At 39.1% G+C, this 14,937-nt stretch overlaps 1 protein-coding gene across 1 annotated transcript in view; it reads left to right on the forward strand.

The window, feature by feature from the left end:
* Nucleotides 1-14,647, forward strand: part of LOC137326363 (RAS guanyl-releasing protein 1-like) — an 87,601-nt gene extending 72,954 nt beyond the window's left edge. Inside the window, exons 13-17 of the mRNA XM_067991369.1 lie at nucleotides 2,738-2,882; nucleotides 3,484-3,520; nucleotides 5,956-6,099; nucleotides 7,940-8,313; nucleotides 11,963-14,647. Of these exons, the coding sequence (XP_067847470.1) occupies nucleotides 2,738-2,882; nucleotides 3,484-3,520; nucleotides 5,956-6,099; nucleotides 7,940-8,313; nucleotides 11,963-12,133 (871 nt within the window). The 3' untranslated portion in view covers nucleotides 12,134-14,647. The remainder of the gene's footprint in view (nucleotides 1-2,737; nucleotides 2,883-3,483; nucleotides 3,521-5,955; nucleotides 6,100-7,939; nucleotides 8,314-11,962) is intronic.
* The last annotated feature ends 290 nt before the right edge of the window (nucleotides 14,648-14,937 follow it).

Genomic DNA, 14,937 nt, shown 5'->3' on the forward strand with positions numbered 1-14,937 from the left:
TGGAAGTTTAATTGGTTTATGCACCATTTTTGCACACATCATAGGATCATAGAATCTTACAGCGCAGAAGGAGGCCATTCAGCCTATCGTGCCTACGCCAGCTCTTTGAAAGAGCTATCCAATTAGTCACACTCCTCTCCTCTTTCCCCAAAGCTCTGCAAATTTTTCCTTTTCAAGTATATATCCAATCTCCTTTTGTAAGTTACTATTGAATCTGCTTCCATCGCTCTTTCAGGCAGTGCATTTCAGATCATAAATTGCTGTGTAAAAATAAATTCTCCTCATCTACCCCTGGTTCTTTTGCCAATTATCTCAAATCTGTATCCTCTGATTACTGACCCTCCTGTCATTGGAAATAGTTTCTCTCTATCTACCCTATCAAAACCCTTCATAATTTTGAACACCTCTATTAAATCTCTGCTTCACTTTCTCTGCTCTAAGGATAACAATCCCAGCTTCTCTAGTCTCTCCATCCTTATATTTATTTCTATATTAGCTGTGCTAGAATATAATGACAGAAAGTATTTATTTCAAAAAATCATAAATATAGACACAATTCACCAGTCTTACCAACTACAGAAGATTCTAACTGCACAAAAATGAACAAATTTATATGCAAAGCAACAAAAAGGCATGCTAAATTAACAAAGGTCTAGGTGACCAGTTAACATGAACCAACTCATTATCCACACTAGAGGATAGAGTATTTTGCAGGGCATATTACTCATGGGCTTGTAATTGTAATGCTCGACACTAGAGAAAAAAGATTCTGAAATACATCACTGCCAGCAGAATATTCCGTACTCAAGCATTGTTTATTAGAGTCTAAAACCAAAGCCATTATCTTCCTTTCAGGATCACAGATACAGGAATATATCTGACACAAAGAGTTTGATATTAATTCTCCCATGACGGGCGGGAGAGGGTCAGGGTTTGGGGGGGGGGGGGGGTTAAAAATTTAAAACCATGAAAGGCGACCCCAACCCTTGGCGTAGGCGCTTGCCGCCATTTTTACAGTGGTGGGATCTATGCCGTGTCTGTGTCCCACTCTCGAGAGGCAGGATACTTCATTATAATATTTAAATCAGGCTCCCACCGAGCAGTTGGGAGCCTAATTTAAATTTAACGCTGGTTGGCCAGGTTTCCTAGGGTTCGTGAAACCCAGCAGCGAAATAGAGATGGGAGCAGCTGACTGCAGAAGGTAAATGCTTTTCAGCACTCCTTGTGGGCCAGGAGGAGAAGACTACTTCCCTTGGCCCCCCCCAAGCAAACCTTCTGCTGATCATGGCCTCTCCTTGCTACCGCGATCGGCCGACCTCCCCCCTACAAACCCATGATCCTGAGCCTTTTGCCCTGCGTTCCTTCCCGATTGCCGGTCCGACCCCCTCCCCCCACCTTCAACCCATGATCTTTCCCGATTGCCAGGAACCGTCCCCAATGATCCCCGGTTCCGGCCTTCTACTGCAAGTTTTTCCATCTAGCGGCCGGCCAGCCTGTCAATCTGGCCGACTGCCAGGCATGAAATGAAATTAAAAAATGATAATGAGGTCCATCCGTTAAACTTGGCAGGACTTCCACGTTCCCGGATCTTCCGGGTTTTGCCCCTAACCACCCCCCCCCCAAACACGCTCCCCGCTCCCTCCCTGCCTCCGTGTAAATATCAGGGGCAAAATCTTTAAATATAGATTTTAGGGTGATGTCCCCACTAAGCAAAACATCACTGTAAAGATTATTGCCATCAAAATGTATTTGTAGTGATTTTCTAATGCTCTCTTTATAATGCAGAACTACCTCTTGAAGCATTTCCCACAGTGTGTTTCCTGATGTCCTAGAACATCACCCATTTACATTGCATGAGGAACTGTTGAAAAGGAATGATAATTTTTTGGGCTGTAGACTTTTGTCAATTTTGAGGGCAGGAGTATGGAGGCTGACATTGCAAAAACTTCATATCTGGCTTGTATGGGCAGTCTGAAATCTAAATCTACCCATGGCCAGGAACCATATCAAATGTGCAGCATTCAGTGTACTTATGTTTACCACTTTTGACATTGTACCTCCATCACCACAGCCCGGGGCAGTGGGGGGGAACACCTCCAGAGGTGGCACTCCATACCACTAGAGGCACTAGCATCACCTCATTTATATCACACTGCAGCTATCAAAGCTGGTGGTGTTGGTGTCTGCAGTCATCAAAGCCATGGGTTGACAGCTGCCAAGAAAGCCATGGGTGCCACTAATTGCAGCAGTGGAACATAAATGCAGCATAAGTTGTAATTTTGTTTTACACAAAGTTACAAATATAATCAATAGTCTTTTGCTGTCAGAAAGGAACACATAGGATGTGATATTTCAAGCACATAACTTTGATACCTCCCTCGGATAAACCAACAACATCAGCAGGAAACACTGAGAGCTTCCTGAATAGGACTACAAATGGTTGCTAAATTACAGGTTTGCCCTCAGCAGCATTGTTTGATTGTATTCAATATTATACCAACACTGCTATCACTTGTGAATTATTTAAAATGTTGTGGAAAACTTAGTGTGCATTGATCACTGTAGAATATATGATTTATAATTTTCCATTAAAAAATGGATAACAAAGACTGATATGACAATCTGTTCTCTATCCATTACCACTTTTAACAGAATAGTTTTTACAGAGCTCCTATTAAATTCTTGACATTTCACATTTGTACAAGAGCTTTAGTAATGAAATATTCTCATTTTACAGTGAAGGACTAATAAGCAGAGAGGAAATTACAGCCTACTTTATGAGGGCCAGCTCCATCTTCTCAAAGTCAGTCCTAGGTTTTCTCCATAATTTCCAGGAGACAACATATCTGAAACCTACCTTCTGTGACAACTGTGCTGGATTTGTAAGTGGCTTTCATCTGTAGTCTCTTGGCTTATAACTTGTCACAGGGTCAGATGTACAGTAACCACTATTGATTTTTGAAAAATTAGCTACAAATGTATTATGTGAATGCAGCCAGGATAGTCATAAAGAGTTGGCGATGGTAGCCTTTCTATTCACTTAGGTAATGGGTACAGTAGCCTAATGGTTATGGTGCTGGACTAGAAACTCACAGGTTTATGAGTTCAAATCTCACTGCAAGTTGTGAAAATAAATTTGGTAATTTGTGGCCCAGCACCAGAAAATGACCAAGAGAGCTGGCAGATTATTGTATAAACGCACTGGATGTCCTTCAAGGAAGGAAAGTTGCCACCTCTACCCTTTCCGGCCTCACATGACTCCAGACCTGCATTGTATGATTGATTTTCAATGCCCTTAGGGCAAATAGGGATGGGATGGGCAATAAATGCTACCTTGTCAGCATTAGCCACATTCCAAGAGCAAATTTTTTTAAACTATTTTTGTTGCCTTCAATTTTCTGAAAACTCCCGATTAAATACTCTCAGTTCCTTCAAATTGTAATATTCTCAAAAGTGAAGTGACATCCATTTTTTTCTTTTCAGATCTGGGGTGTTATAAAACAAGGATACAAATGCAGAGGTAAATGACATTTAAAAACAGTCTCAATTATGCCGAAGAAGCTTAGTAACCTTATCATACTCGTGGCAAACTAATTCAGATGGACCAGTAAAGTTGCTAGATGAATGCAGTGACATTTACAGACAATACAAATTCTATATACTATTTTTGATGTTCTATATACAGAGTTATTTTGGTAGGAAAAACGAGGAGAGGAAATATAAACTAGAGGGCACAATTCTGAAAGGGATACAGGAACAGAGAGATCTGGGGGTATACGTGCACAAATCATTGATGGTGGCAGGGCAGGTTGAGAAAGCAGTTAAGAAAGCATACGGAATCCTGGGCTTTATAAATAGAGGCATAGAGTACAAAAGCAAGGAAGTCATGATGAACCTTTGTAAAACACTGGTTTGACCACTACTGTAGTACTGTGTCCAGTTCCGGGCACTGCACTTTAGGAAATATGTGAAGGCCTTAGAGAGGGTGCAGAAAAGATTTACCAGCATGATTCCAGGGTTGAGGGACTTTACTTATGTGGATAGACTGGAGAAGCTGGGGTTGTTCTCCTTAGAACAGAGAAGATTGAGAAGAGATTTGATGGAGGTATTTAAAATCATGAAGGGTCCAGACAGAATAGATAGAGAGAAACTGTTCCCATTGGTGGAAGGGTCAAGAACCAGAGGGCATAGATTTAAGTTGATTGGCAAAAGAACCAAAGGTGGCATGAGGAAAAACTTTTTTACACAGCGAGTGGTTAGGATCTGGAATGCACTGTCAGGGAGTGGTTGAGGCAGATTCAATCATGGCTTTCAAAAGGGAACTGGATAAGTAGTTGAAAGGAAAAAATGTGCAGATAGGGGGATAGGGCGGGGGAGTGGGACTAGCTGGATTGCTCTTGCATAGAGTAGACACGGACTCGATGGGCCGAATGGCCTCCTTCCTGCTGTAACCTATGATTATTAAATTTGTTTGAGTAACATAATCCAGATTGAGAAATTGCTGACTCTGGATGATGTTTCTTCAAAAAACTGCATTTTGCTTAAGAGTTTATTGTAATCAAACATTTTACAGCTATAATCTTTTGTGTATGTATGAATATTTAAATCTGTTCAACAAAACATACAGTGTGAATGGTTAACCATAATCTAATCTATAATCTTTAGTCAACATTGCCAGCAACATCACAGAATCCAAGTATCCACACAAATTACGCTTAATATGATAACCAACAATTTAATGTAAACCCTAACTGCAGGTGAACCAAACACTTAGAACATAAAAAGGCTCCTTAAAAACAGGACTTTTCTTTCATTAATGAAATTATCAATGAATAACTATTGTAATGGTCTGGCCCAAGAGTTGAACAGTGATCTTTAGATTAGGACAGGGGATGTTTTATACCTTCCACCATGACATAGTATAAATATTATCCCAGGCTGGCTATATCATTATAGACAGTTACACTTTGAACCACCCCTCCTTTGCCCAGGTATTTTAACAATTCCCTAACTAAAGACTTAGCTGCAACAATTTGTTTGGTTGGACCAAGCAAAACATATTGATTTCAAACTGATCACAGAAATGCTGAAAATGTTTAGCTGGGTGGCTTAAGATCACTTGGGGGGAAAAAAAATCAAAATGTGTACTCAGCACTGGAGTATTTTTAGAAGAGTCTTTTCATCTCAGCATTAGGAATCTGAAACCCAGACCAGACTGATGGGATGAAAGTCTTTTACTTTTGGCTGAAAAAGTCCCAAGTAAAATGGGATTACGCAGTCTCAAACCAATTCCGAACTTGCGTGAGTCCACTGTGTAGAGCCCTCCATTAATGCACTCAACAGACAATCCAAGCCTAGAAATCAATGGAGAGGCCAGATAGCAGTTAACATGTAGAAAATAAATCCTAATAATGTTTTCACAACATCTTGTAGAGAAGACTTCCTTTACTAGTACTTTTATGTTCAGAGGGGCATGAGGGATGAAGAGTTGTAAGAAAATAGAGATGCAACTTCACTCCCAAAAGTATATATGTGCAAGGACTACTATTTATAGATACTGAGATTGTGGAATCGCCTTTAAATTAGCAAGTAGATCATATGAAAAGGAATACTGAACATTTAATTGATAACAAAAATTCTAAGGTTTTATTCTAAAATTGTACAGCAAATTATGGGACAACATTATTACTATTACCATACTAGAACTGGAAGAAACCTTTGTGTTCTTGTAGCTGCCCAAAGCACCACATCACGCTCTGCAAAGAACAAACAGTTGGTGTCCTTTACATGAGCGTGAAAGAGTGGGAACTCACAGCTAGAGTAAATCTTTCACTTGCATGGATTCCAGAACTTTTTAACAGTGTCAAATTTGCATCCCTATTCCTAACCTTTTTGAACTTCATTTGTTGTTGTAAGCTTATGCTGATGTCAAATAACTTCCTTTTCTGTTTGCAGACTGTGGTATGAACTGTCACAAACAATGTCGAGACCTGGTGGTCCTGGAATGCAAAAATAGACCCAAGACCACAGATGCCAGTCCAACAGCAAGCTCTACTCCCACTGCTCTCTGCCCTGCAGGAACTAAAGGCCACAATATTGGTAATATTACACTTTCCATAATATTGTACTATTAAACTTTTTATAATTATAACCATTTCTAAACAATATATTGAGATTTTAAAATTTAACATTGATTTGAATAAAAAGTGCTTAACTTTGAGTACTGATTATTCCTGGTACTTGACAGAATGTAAATGATTTCGTTTGTTAAACACCTACAAAAAATATTTGAGAGGGTTTTAATGATGGGTATTATAGAAAAGATAAAAAAGCAAAGGTCTTTTTGAACATTATTCTCTATTTTGTCATATTTTATATTATCTTTTGAAATTGCCTAAGAGTACTTGCCTAGTACTTAATCTTAAGTTTCTCAACCCTTGCTGGCCCTTCCAGGCCACAGACCAGCTCCAGTCAAGAAGACAGGCTGGTGAGTAACTTACACCCAGATCTCTGCCAATCGCATCCTGAAACCAGCTGCTATGAGGTGCATAATCGTGGCCCATTCTACTCAGATTTCCCCTTCCTTCTTTGGAGAAGCACTTTGTGTTTCCCCACAGCAATGCAGCCAACTTTGGGAACCCGGCAATATTGGGAATGGTGGGCTAGAGTCCTCTCCTATCAGTCCGTGATACCATGTGGAGGCATTCCAGTTCCCTGAGCTGCCATAATACTAGACAGGATTGCTCTTCAATAATTGCCCAAGGTTATAGTTGGTGAAATGACTGCCCATTTCACCAATCTGTCTATGTCCTCCTGAAGTCTGCTACTATCCTCCTCACTAAGTTTTGCCAAATTTTGTATCATCCACAAACTTTGGAACTGTATTCCCTATACCCAAGTCCAGGTCATTTATATAAAACAAGAAAAGCAAAGGTCCTAGTACCGATCCCTGGGAGACCCCACTGCATACTTCTCTCCAGTCAGAAAAACATCTGTTCACCATGACTCTCTGCCTCCTATCCCATTTCCAATTACGTACCTAAGTTACCACCGTCCCTTTAATCCTGTGTGCTTCTATTTTCTGAATAAGTCCGTTATGTGGTACTTTATCAAATGCCTTTTGAAAGTCCATATATACATCTACCGCACTACCTTTATCAACCCTCTCTGATACTTCATCAAAGAACATAATCAGGTTAGTCAGACATGATTTGCCTTTAACAAATCCGTGCTGGCTGTCCCATATTAACTCATGGATCTCCAAGTGAGAATTAATTTTGTCCTTGACAATGGTCTCTAGTAGTTTTCCCACCACTGACATTAGACTGACTGGCCTGTAGTTACCACGTTTATCCCTCTCCCCTTTTTTGAACAGGGGTGAAACATTTGCAACCCTCCATTTCTCTGGCACCACTCCCATATCCAAGGAGGATTGAAAGATTGTGGTCAGAGCTTCTGCTATCACCACCCTTGCTTCCCTCAGCAACCTAGGATGCATCCCATCTGCATTGGGTGATTTGTTAACTTTGAGTGATACCAACCTATTTAGCACCACCTTTCTATCTATTTTTATCCTATACAATATCTCTACTCCCTCCTCCTCTACTGTGATATAAACTTCATCCTCTTCTTTTGTGAAGACAGATGCAATGTACTCATTCAATACCTCAGTCATGCCCTCTGCCTCCACAATATGATGCATGGCTTCAACGCAAAAACAGGATTGAGGCTGGCCAAACTCAGTTCCCTTGCAAACAGTTGCAGCTCCGACCTCCTCTCTTCCAAACCTGATACCAAACCAGGTCACTAAGTTCCTGGAAACAATGCATCAGGGAATAATAAAGGTTTATTTGCAGTAATAGTGTGCCGTTCATACATCCTATATCTCATTCACTGAATTTTAAAATTTCTTACACCATTCGTATTAACATTTTTGCAGGAAATGAGGACGGACCATTCACGTACTTCAATGGGGAAGCGGATGAGCATTCTGAACGTAAGGACCGCACTATTGTACTAATGGGAGGCTCAGCCCAGAAGATTTCAGTAAGGCTGAAGCCTACTGTAATGCACAAGGCCTCACAGACTGACGTAGCAAGCTCAGACACAGACACCTCAGGAAATCAAGCAGCTTCTTTGGGAAGAATGAGGACATCAGACACCTCTCTGCTATCCCCAAATATACTTCCATTGTGCCCAAGTCCTATCCCAGCTCGCAGAAGAGCCTGTGCAAAATGGGAAAATATGGCATCCTTTCACAAACCTAAAGGTGATGATTTTAATAAGGAGCATCGAATATTTCAACTGGAAAAGGTACAAACCCAATTTCTTCTTAGATCATTAATCACAGTTGGGCTATGTAATAGTCACTTAAAAGGAAAAGGAGAGTCTGGTTTTGTTCAATGCACTTTGTTTTTCAAAAATATATCGTTAAAAATAAACTACAACTATTTCTATATCTAAAACACCAATTTTAAAAAAAACTTCAGAGAGACTTGCCATGCTGGACCTCCTTCCACCTGACCATTCCAGTGATGTCACTGACCTGGAGAAAGCAATGTATTCTGGAGCAGCTCCAGGATGTGGCAACTTCAAATTAGCATGGGAGCCAATTGACTCTGAGAAAATACAGTAGTAACTGGGAACAGATGATGAGGGAATACTTTGAACAAGTATTCCTCTTCCTCCCCACTGCCTTTTCTTCCTTTTTAAGTACAGCAGATGGTGGCATATTCTTTTTTTACATTTAAGTATTTTGTACTTTGCTTCTGATTAATAAAGTAGCTTCACAAAGTAAATCATCAAAGTGTCCAGTTATAGGAACAGGAGTAGGCCATTCAGCCCCTCGTGCCTGCTCCGCCATTTGATAAGATCATGGCTGATCTGTGATCTAACTCCATATACCTGCCTTTGGCCCATATCCCTTAATACCTTTGGTTGCCAAAAAGCTATCTATCTCAGATTTAAATTTAGCAATTGAGCTAGTATCAATTGCCGTTTGCGGAAGAGAGTTCCAAACTCCTACAACTCTTTGTGTGTAGAAATGTTTTCTAATCTCACTCCTGAAAGGTCTGGCTCGAATTTTTAGACTGTGCCCCCTACTCCTAAAATCCCCAACCAGCGGAAATAGTTTCTCTCTATCCACCCTATCTGTTCCCCTTAATATCTTATAAACTTCGATCAGATCACCCCTTAACCTTCGAAACTCTAGAGAATACAACCCCAATTTGTGTAATCTCTCCTCGTAACTTAATCCTTGAAGTCCGGGTATCATTCTAGTAAACCTACGCTGCACTCCCTCCAAGGTCAATATGTCCTTCCGAAGGTGCGGTGCCCAGAACTGCTCACAGTACTCCAGGTGCGGTCTAACCAGGGTTTTGTACAGCTGCAGCATAACTTCTGCCCCCTTGTACTCTAGTCCTCTAGATATAAAGGCCAACATTCTATTTGCCTTCTTGATTATTTTCTGCACCTGTTCATGACACTTCAATGATCTATGAACCTGAACCCCTCAGTCCCTTTGGACATCCACTGTTTTTAACTTTTTACCATTTAGAAAGTACCCTGTTCTATCCTTTTTTTGATCCAATGTGGATGACCTCACATTTGTCTACATTGAATTCCATTTGCCACAGTTTTGCCCATTCACCTAATCTATCAATATCGCTTTGTAATTTTATGTTTTCATCTACACTGCTTACAATGCCACCAATCTTTGTGTCACTTATAGCTTCACTTCAGCCAAGGTCACTATCTCCTGGTACACTCCATTCTTATAGCTGTTGTGCTTGCTGCAGACCAGCATCTTAAGCATATTACAAAGTTAATGAGAAATAATTATTGAAGTTCAGAACACTTGTGGAGATTTAAATTAGGGGTCGCTGGTTAGCAAGCAGAAGCAGAAACCTTGACCAATTTTCCCCCTCCCTAGTTCATGGATGCTTAGGACAATTGCAGCATCATGCTATTGCCCCAACTCCCTACCATTGCCACAGATAACTCTGCAGAGACTGTGAATCAAACCGGAGACTTTCCTGGTCCATACTCAGTTACTTACTGGATAAACATCCCTATTTTCTAGCCTAATTTATTTTTTCTTCCCATTTATCTTTCTTCTCATCCTCTCCTATCCCACTACCTTATTCTGCAGACATTGACCCATGCCAACATGCAATCCGGTGCTCACCCAAAATTCACATATGCCCTCTTTCCAGCAGGAGTCACTGATTATCATCATACACGGGAGCCCTCCCTAGCCTGTGGGCAATGATGCCAATTCTAATGCCCCTACTAAGCTCACCCACCTCAGGACAGATGAGGATTAAACCTGATATCTTCCTGGTCAGTTCCGCACTGGACCATGCATTAACCAACTGATGTGGAGATGCCGGTGATGGACTGGGGTTGACAATTGTAAACAATTTTACAACACCAAGTTATAGTCCAGCAATTTTATTTTAAATTCACAAGCTTTCGGAGGCTACCTCCTTCCTCAGGTGAACGATGTTTCCACATCGTTCACCTGAGGAAGGAGGTAGCCTCCGAAAGCTTGTGAATTTAAAATAAAATTGCTGGACTATAACTTGGTGTTGTAAAATTGTTTACAATTAACCAACTGAGCCATCAGAGTGCCCCATAGTCCTTTTCTGTTGTGAGGCACTTAACTGCAATTTTGTGGCAAAGAAATTTTTATATAGACATCCACAGTGTAGATTCTATATGAAACTACTTCGAAAAACTTTGATTTTAGCACTTAGAAAATATAGCAAAGAGATTTAAAAACAAAATTACATCAAACATGACAAACAATCTTAAATATCCACTGGTCCCGGCTTCAGTTCTCACCTTGGGTTTGTACATACCTTCATAAAGACCACAAACACAAAATGAACCCCGTTAATTTTGATTTAGTTACCTATGTGTTCTTAACCAAACTCTTAGCACAGGGCCACTTGTGAAGTTGAGCACATCAGGGGAGAACTGGATGGAGGCTGGGATTGATGAAAACTTCAGTTTAGAAGAAGTGGAGCACAGACGTCTAACAGACAACTGGATTGAGATCCATATTCTTTTGCAACACCACATAGTCATTAGTTTACACCACAGCTTTATAAATGAAACATAGAAACATAGGAACAGGAGTAGGTCATTCAGCACGTCAAGCCTGTTCTGCTATTCAATTAGATCATGGCTGATTTGTATTTCAACTCCATTTACCCGCCTTTGTTCCATATCCCTTGATACCCTAAAAAAAAATCTATCAATCTCAGTCTTGAAAATTTCAACTGACCCAGCATCCACAGCCTTTTTAGGGGAGCGAGTTCCAGATTTGCACCACCCTTTGTGTGAAAAAGTGCTTCTTGATTTCACCGCTAAATGATCTAGATCTAATTTTAAGATTATGCCTTCTTGTTCTGGAATTCCCTCACCAGAGGAAATAGTTTCTCTGTATCTATCGTATCAAATCTCTTATCATTTTAAATACCTCCATTAGATCATCCTTCAACCTTCAAAACTCAAGGGAATACAAGTCAAGTTTATGAAACCTGTCCTCATAATTTAACCCTTTAAATGTAATGCTGGAGTGAAGATTTCACAAGAATGGAGAAGTCAATTGAGATTTGACTTAAGTTTGGTTGTTTGGCCATTAAAAGGATTTATTCAAGAATGTTGTCTTAGTTACTATGTTATTATGCAATCCAATGGTTCTGATCTCTTCATGTATGGTTCTAAACTCAATATTTCCCATCTCAACATTAACTAAATTAGAACAATAAAATTGCTTTATCCAGGATTATATTTGTAGTATTATCGTTAGCAAGATACAATGGAGGCATTAAAAACCAAAAAAGGGAGTATTTTAGGAGACTCAGCCCCTCTTCAAGATGTATTAAATCCAACAAAACAAACATCTGAAGGTTTATACATAATGATAACTTTTCTGTTCTTGTGCCTGATTTAGGAAAGAAATCTGCTTCGAGAAGAGAAAGAAAAGCTGCACATTGAAAACACAAATCTGCAGACAAAGTTATTAGAGGCACACCGAGAGATTGAAGCTCTCACAGACCAACTTGATTCATTCCGGGAGCATATGGTCATAGAACCAAGAAACTCTTCATTATCACAAGAATAAAAAGTACAGTATTATGTAAACTGTTCATACCAACTATTTGTGTACAGAAGCCAGGGTCAACAGAGAATGTTAACAGAATTTGGGGATATTTGGTGAAAATTAATCGACATTTTCCCATTATTTAATTGCGTTTTCTCATCAAGAAAAATTGATACCTAGTTTTTAAATCATAAAATGTAGAAGTAAGCATTAATACAAACACTAGACACTTTTAATAAATACCACCAACTTTATGAAGAATCAAGTGCATCTCCGAACAGGAGGTTGAGGTTGGGAGCAGATGGACATTTGATTGAAAGTCATCTTTGGTTACTTTAAAAAAGCTAAAAATGACCATTTTGTAGGGTCACACAATGGGGGTAATTTTAATTTTTGGCAATAGCGTAAAATGGGCACTATCAGATCTACCCCCGGTATACACCTCTCCCAATTTTCATGAAAAGGTGATTAACAGGCGGCCTATCCGATACCGCCTGTTTTATACTATCTGCAAAAGTTAAAATGACCCCATATTTGTTTTTATTAGATGTGATTTGCCAAAAAAGCCATTTCAAATGTGCATGTGGCTATTTTAAATAAACACAGTGAATTACAGCCACATTTCTTGACAGGATGAACTAAAGTTTACAGAAAAAAAATGTTTAAATCTTGTTCTAAAAGGAAAATTGCCACAAAAACATAAAAAATAATCCATACAGGAAGAATTCACAACGTATGTTCTTCTACTAATAGTTCCCTACTGGGGTAGAGACTGTTGCCATGAGGAAGATGTGTCCAATACTATCAAGTTGCAAATCACATCTCGTGTCAGTTTTAATAAAAGAATCAGAAAACTACATTGTAAAAGGTTGTACTGAAGCAGTTATATTACCTGCTGCAATGAACTGATCATAGTGACCGACACAGCTTTAGCAAATCAAGTTTTTGGACCACTATTTTCACATTATGCTCATCTACATAACAACAGTAACTGCACTTCAAAGTAATTTGTTCAGTGAGAAGTGTTTTGCAATGTCAGGAGAGACATGGTAAGGCACTACATAAGTTATTTTTTATTTCATCGAGGAAGCTACCTGAAAATGTTAGAAGTGTTAAGCCTCCTAAATAATGGGTCATCATGAAAATTTTATTTGATGCTCATATGTTACCAAGCAAATTACCAAGGTAAAGCCATCAATTGCATTTATCTCGGACTGCCTACTTAAACTTGATAAAACTGACTGGTGTAATTAGTACTCAAGACATCAGAGATGAATCACAATGACCCGAGAATCACCCAGAATTACTCAGAGGCTTCATAGTTCTAGCCCTAAAAATGTCACAGCTATTGTGAGGGAAGTTCAGTCAACATATGCAATCACTTTTGATATTTTATTGACATTTATAATCACGCAACACATGCAAACGAAATAGCCATATTCAGAACTGAGTTGATGATCCAAGTTTTAGTGGCTAAATTCAGTAGGTGTACAGTAGCACATGTGTCAAATTCTGCGATAGCTCAAATATTCCATCCACAAATCCCTTTGTACTTTGAACCAGAATATACATACCATGTTTGATCAGTCTACAATCAAACCACACTGTTTAATTTAGTTGCTGCATTTTATACATTTCTCTGGTGGCCATCCATGACCTCTTCTAGCTCTTACAAACTGCAACTTTTTTGAGCTGTAAGGCAAGTATGTTGACGTTTTAGTCTAAAATAGCCCATGAATGTTTGTAATGTATATGTCAATGTAATCAAAAGCACCCTGTACTCTAGTCACAAACCTGATGCAGCATCAGTGAAGGGACTGCCCTCGGCTTTTAGAAATAAATGGTCATAAAACTGGAACAATGTTATGACTCAGTCTAAACTGCTGAAAAGTTTGATTTGACAGGAAAAAATTTTCATGGTTTTTATCTGCCTGCATCAACTCAGGTAAGAGCACAGGGTGTTATGGCAAAACCAAGGAACATGTACATAGTTCAATAAGGTAACTCTGTCTGTTTTCTGAATATATACTACACAGCAGCCACAAAATATATTGTATTGGCTCAATAAACCAACACTTTTCTCTGTGTGTATTACAAATTATATTAGCTAATGTTACTAATGGGTATGCATTGCACCAGTAAATTAGATTGGCATTTGAACAACCATGAGGCTCTTGTATATTCATACTTAATATAAAATGTACATTTAAGATTGTCAGATCAGCAAGCTGTAAATAAAGGTAAAGATAAAACTGTTAGCAGTAATTTTACTCAGATCTTTATGTAAAATGAAAAGCAGTATAAAGCCATTCACATTGAATCACCCCTTAAAGGCCAAAGGAGCATTAAGGCTCTGTTAAGTAACTTTTTATAAAATAAGCAATTAGTTGTGCTTTTTTAGTGAATGTATATATGTATAATTGTATGATATATATTTTTGTTTTTGTACACCTGACTCGTTTGTGATGGTTAAGTAATCTGTAGCATGGTGTAATAATTAAAATGGATTAATTTGTTTGAAGTATCAGATATTAAATGACATCTTAAAAAATATATTTTGCTCCAGTCCATTATCCCTTTGGAGAGAATCTGGGGGCTATTAAACTATAATTCATATCTAGTTATAGAGTGTAAGTTTGCCAATCGGAGCAATACCTGGCTAAAACAGGGTATAATCTGCCACGGAAGGTCCCAATTTGTGCTGTTCAAGCACAGCTCTGGTGGGTCACGATTAACTGTTTGATATCGATGTTAAATAGTTTACATGAATTGAACTATTCCATCCTGACTGGGGATGAAATGGAGGGAAAGCACTTTTGCTACCA

This window comes from Heptranchias perlo, chromosome 10 (assembly GCF_035084215.1).
Source record: "Heptranchias perlo isolate sHepPer1 chromosome 10, sHepPer1.hap1, whole genome shotgun sequence".
Lineage (NCBI taxonomy): Eukaryota > Metazoa > Chordata > Chondrichthyes > Hexanchiformes > Hexanchidae > Heptranchias > Heptranchias perlo.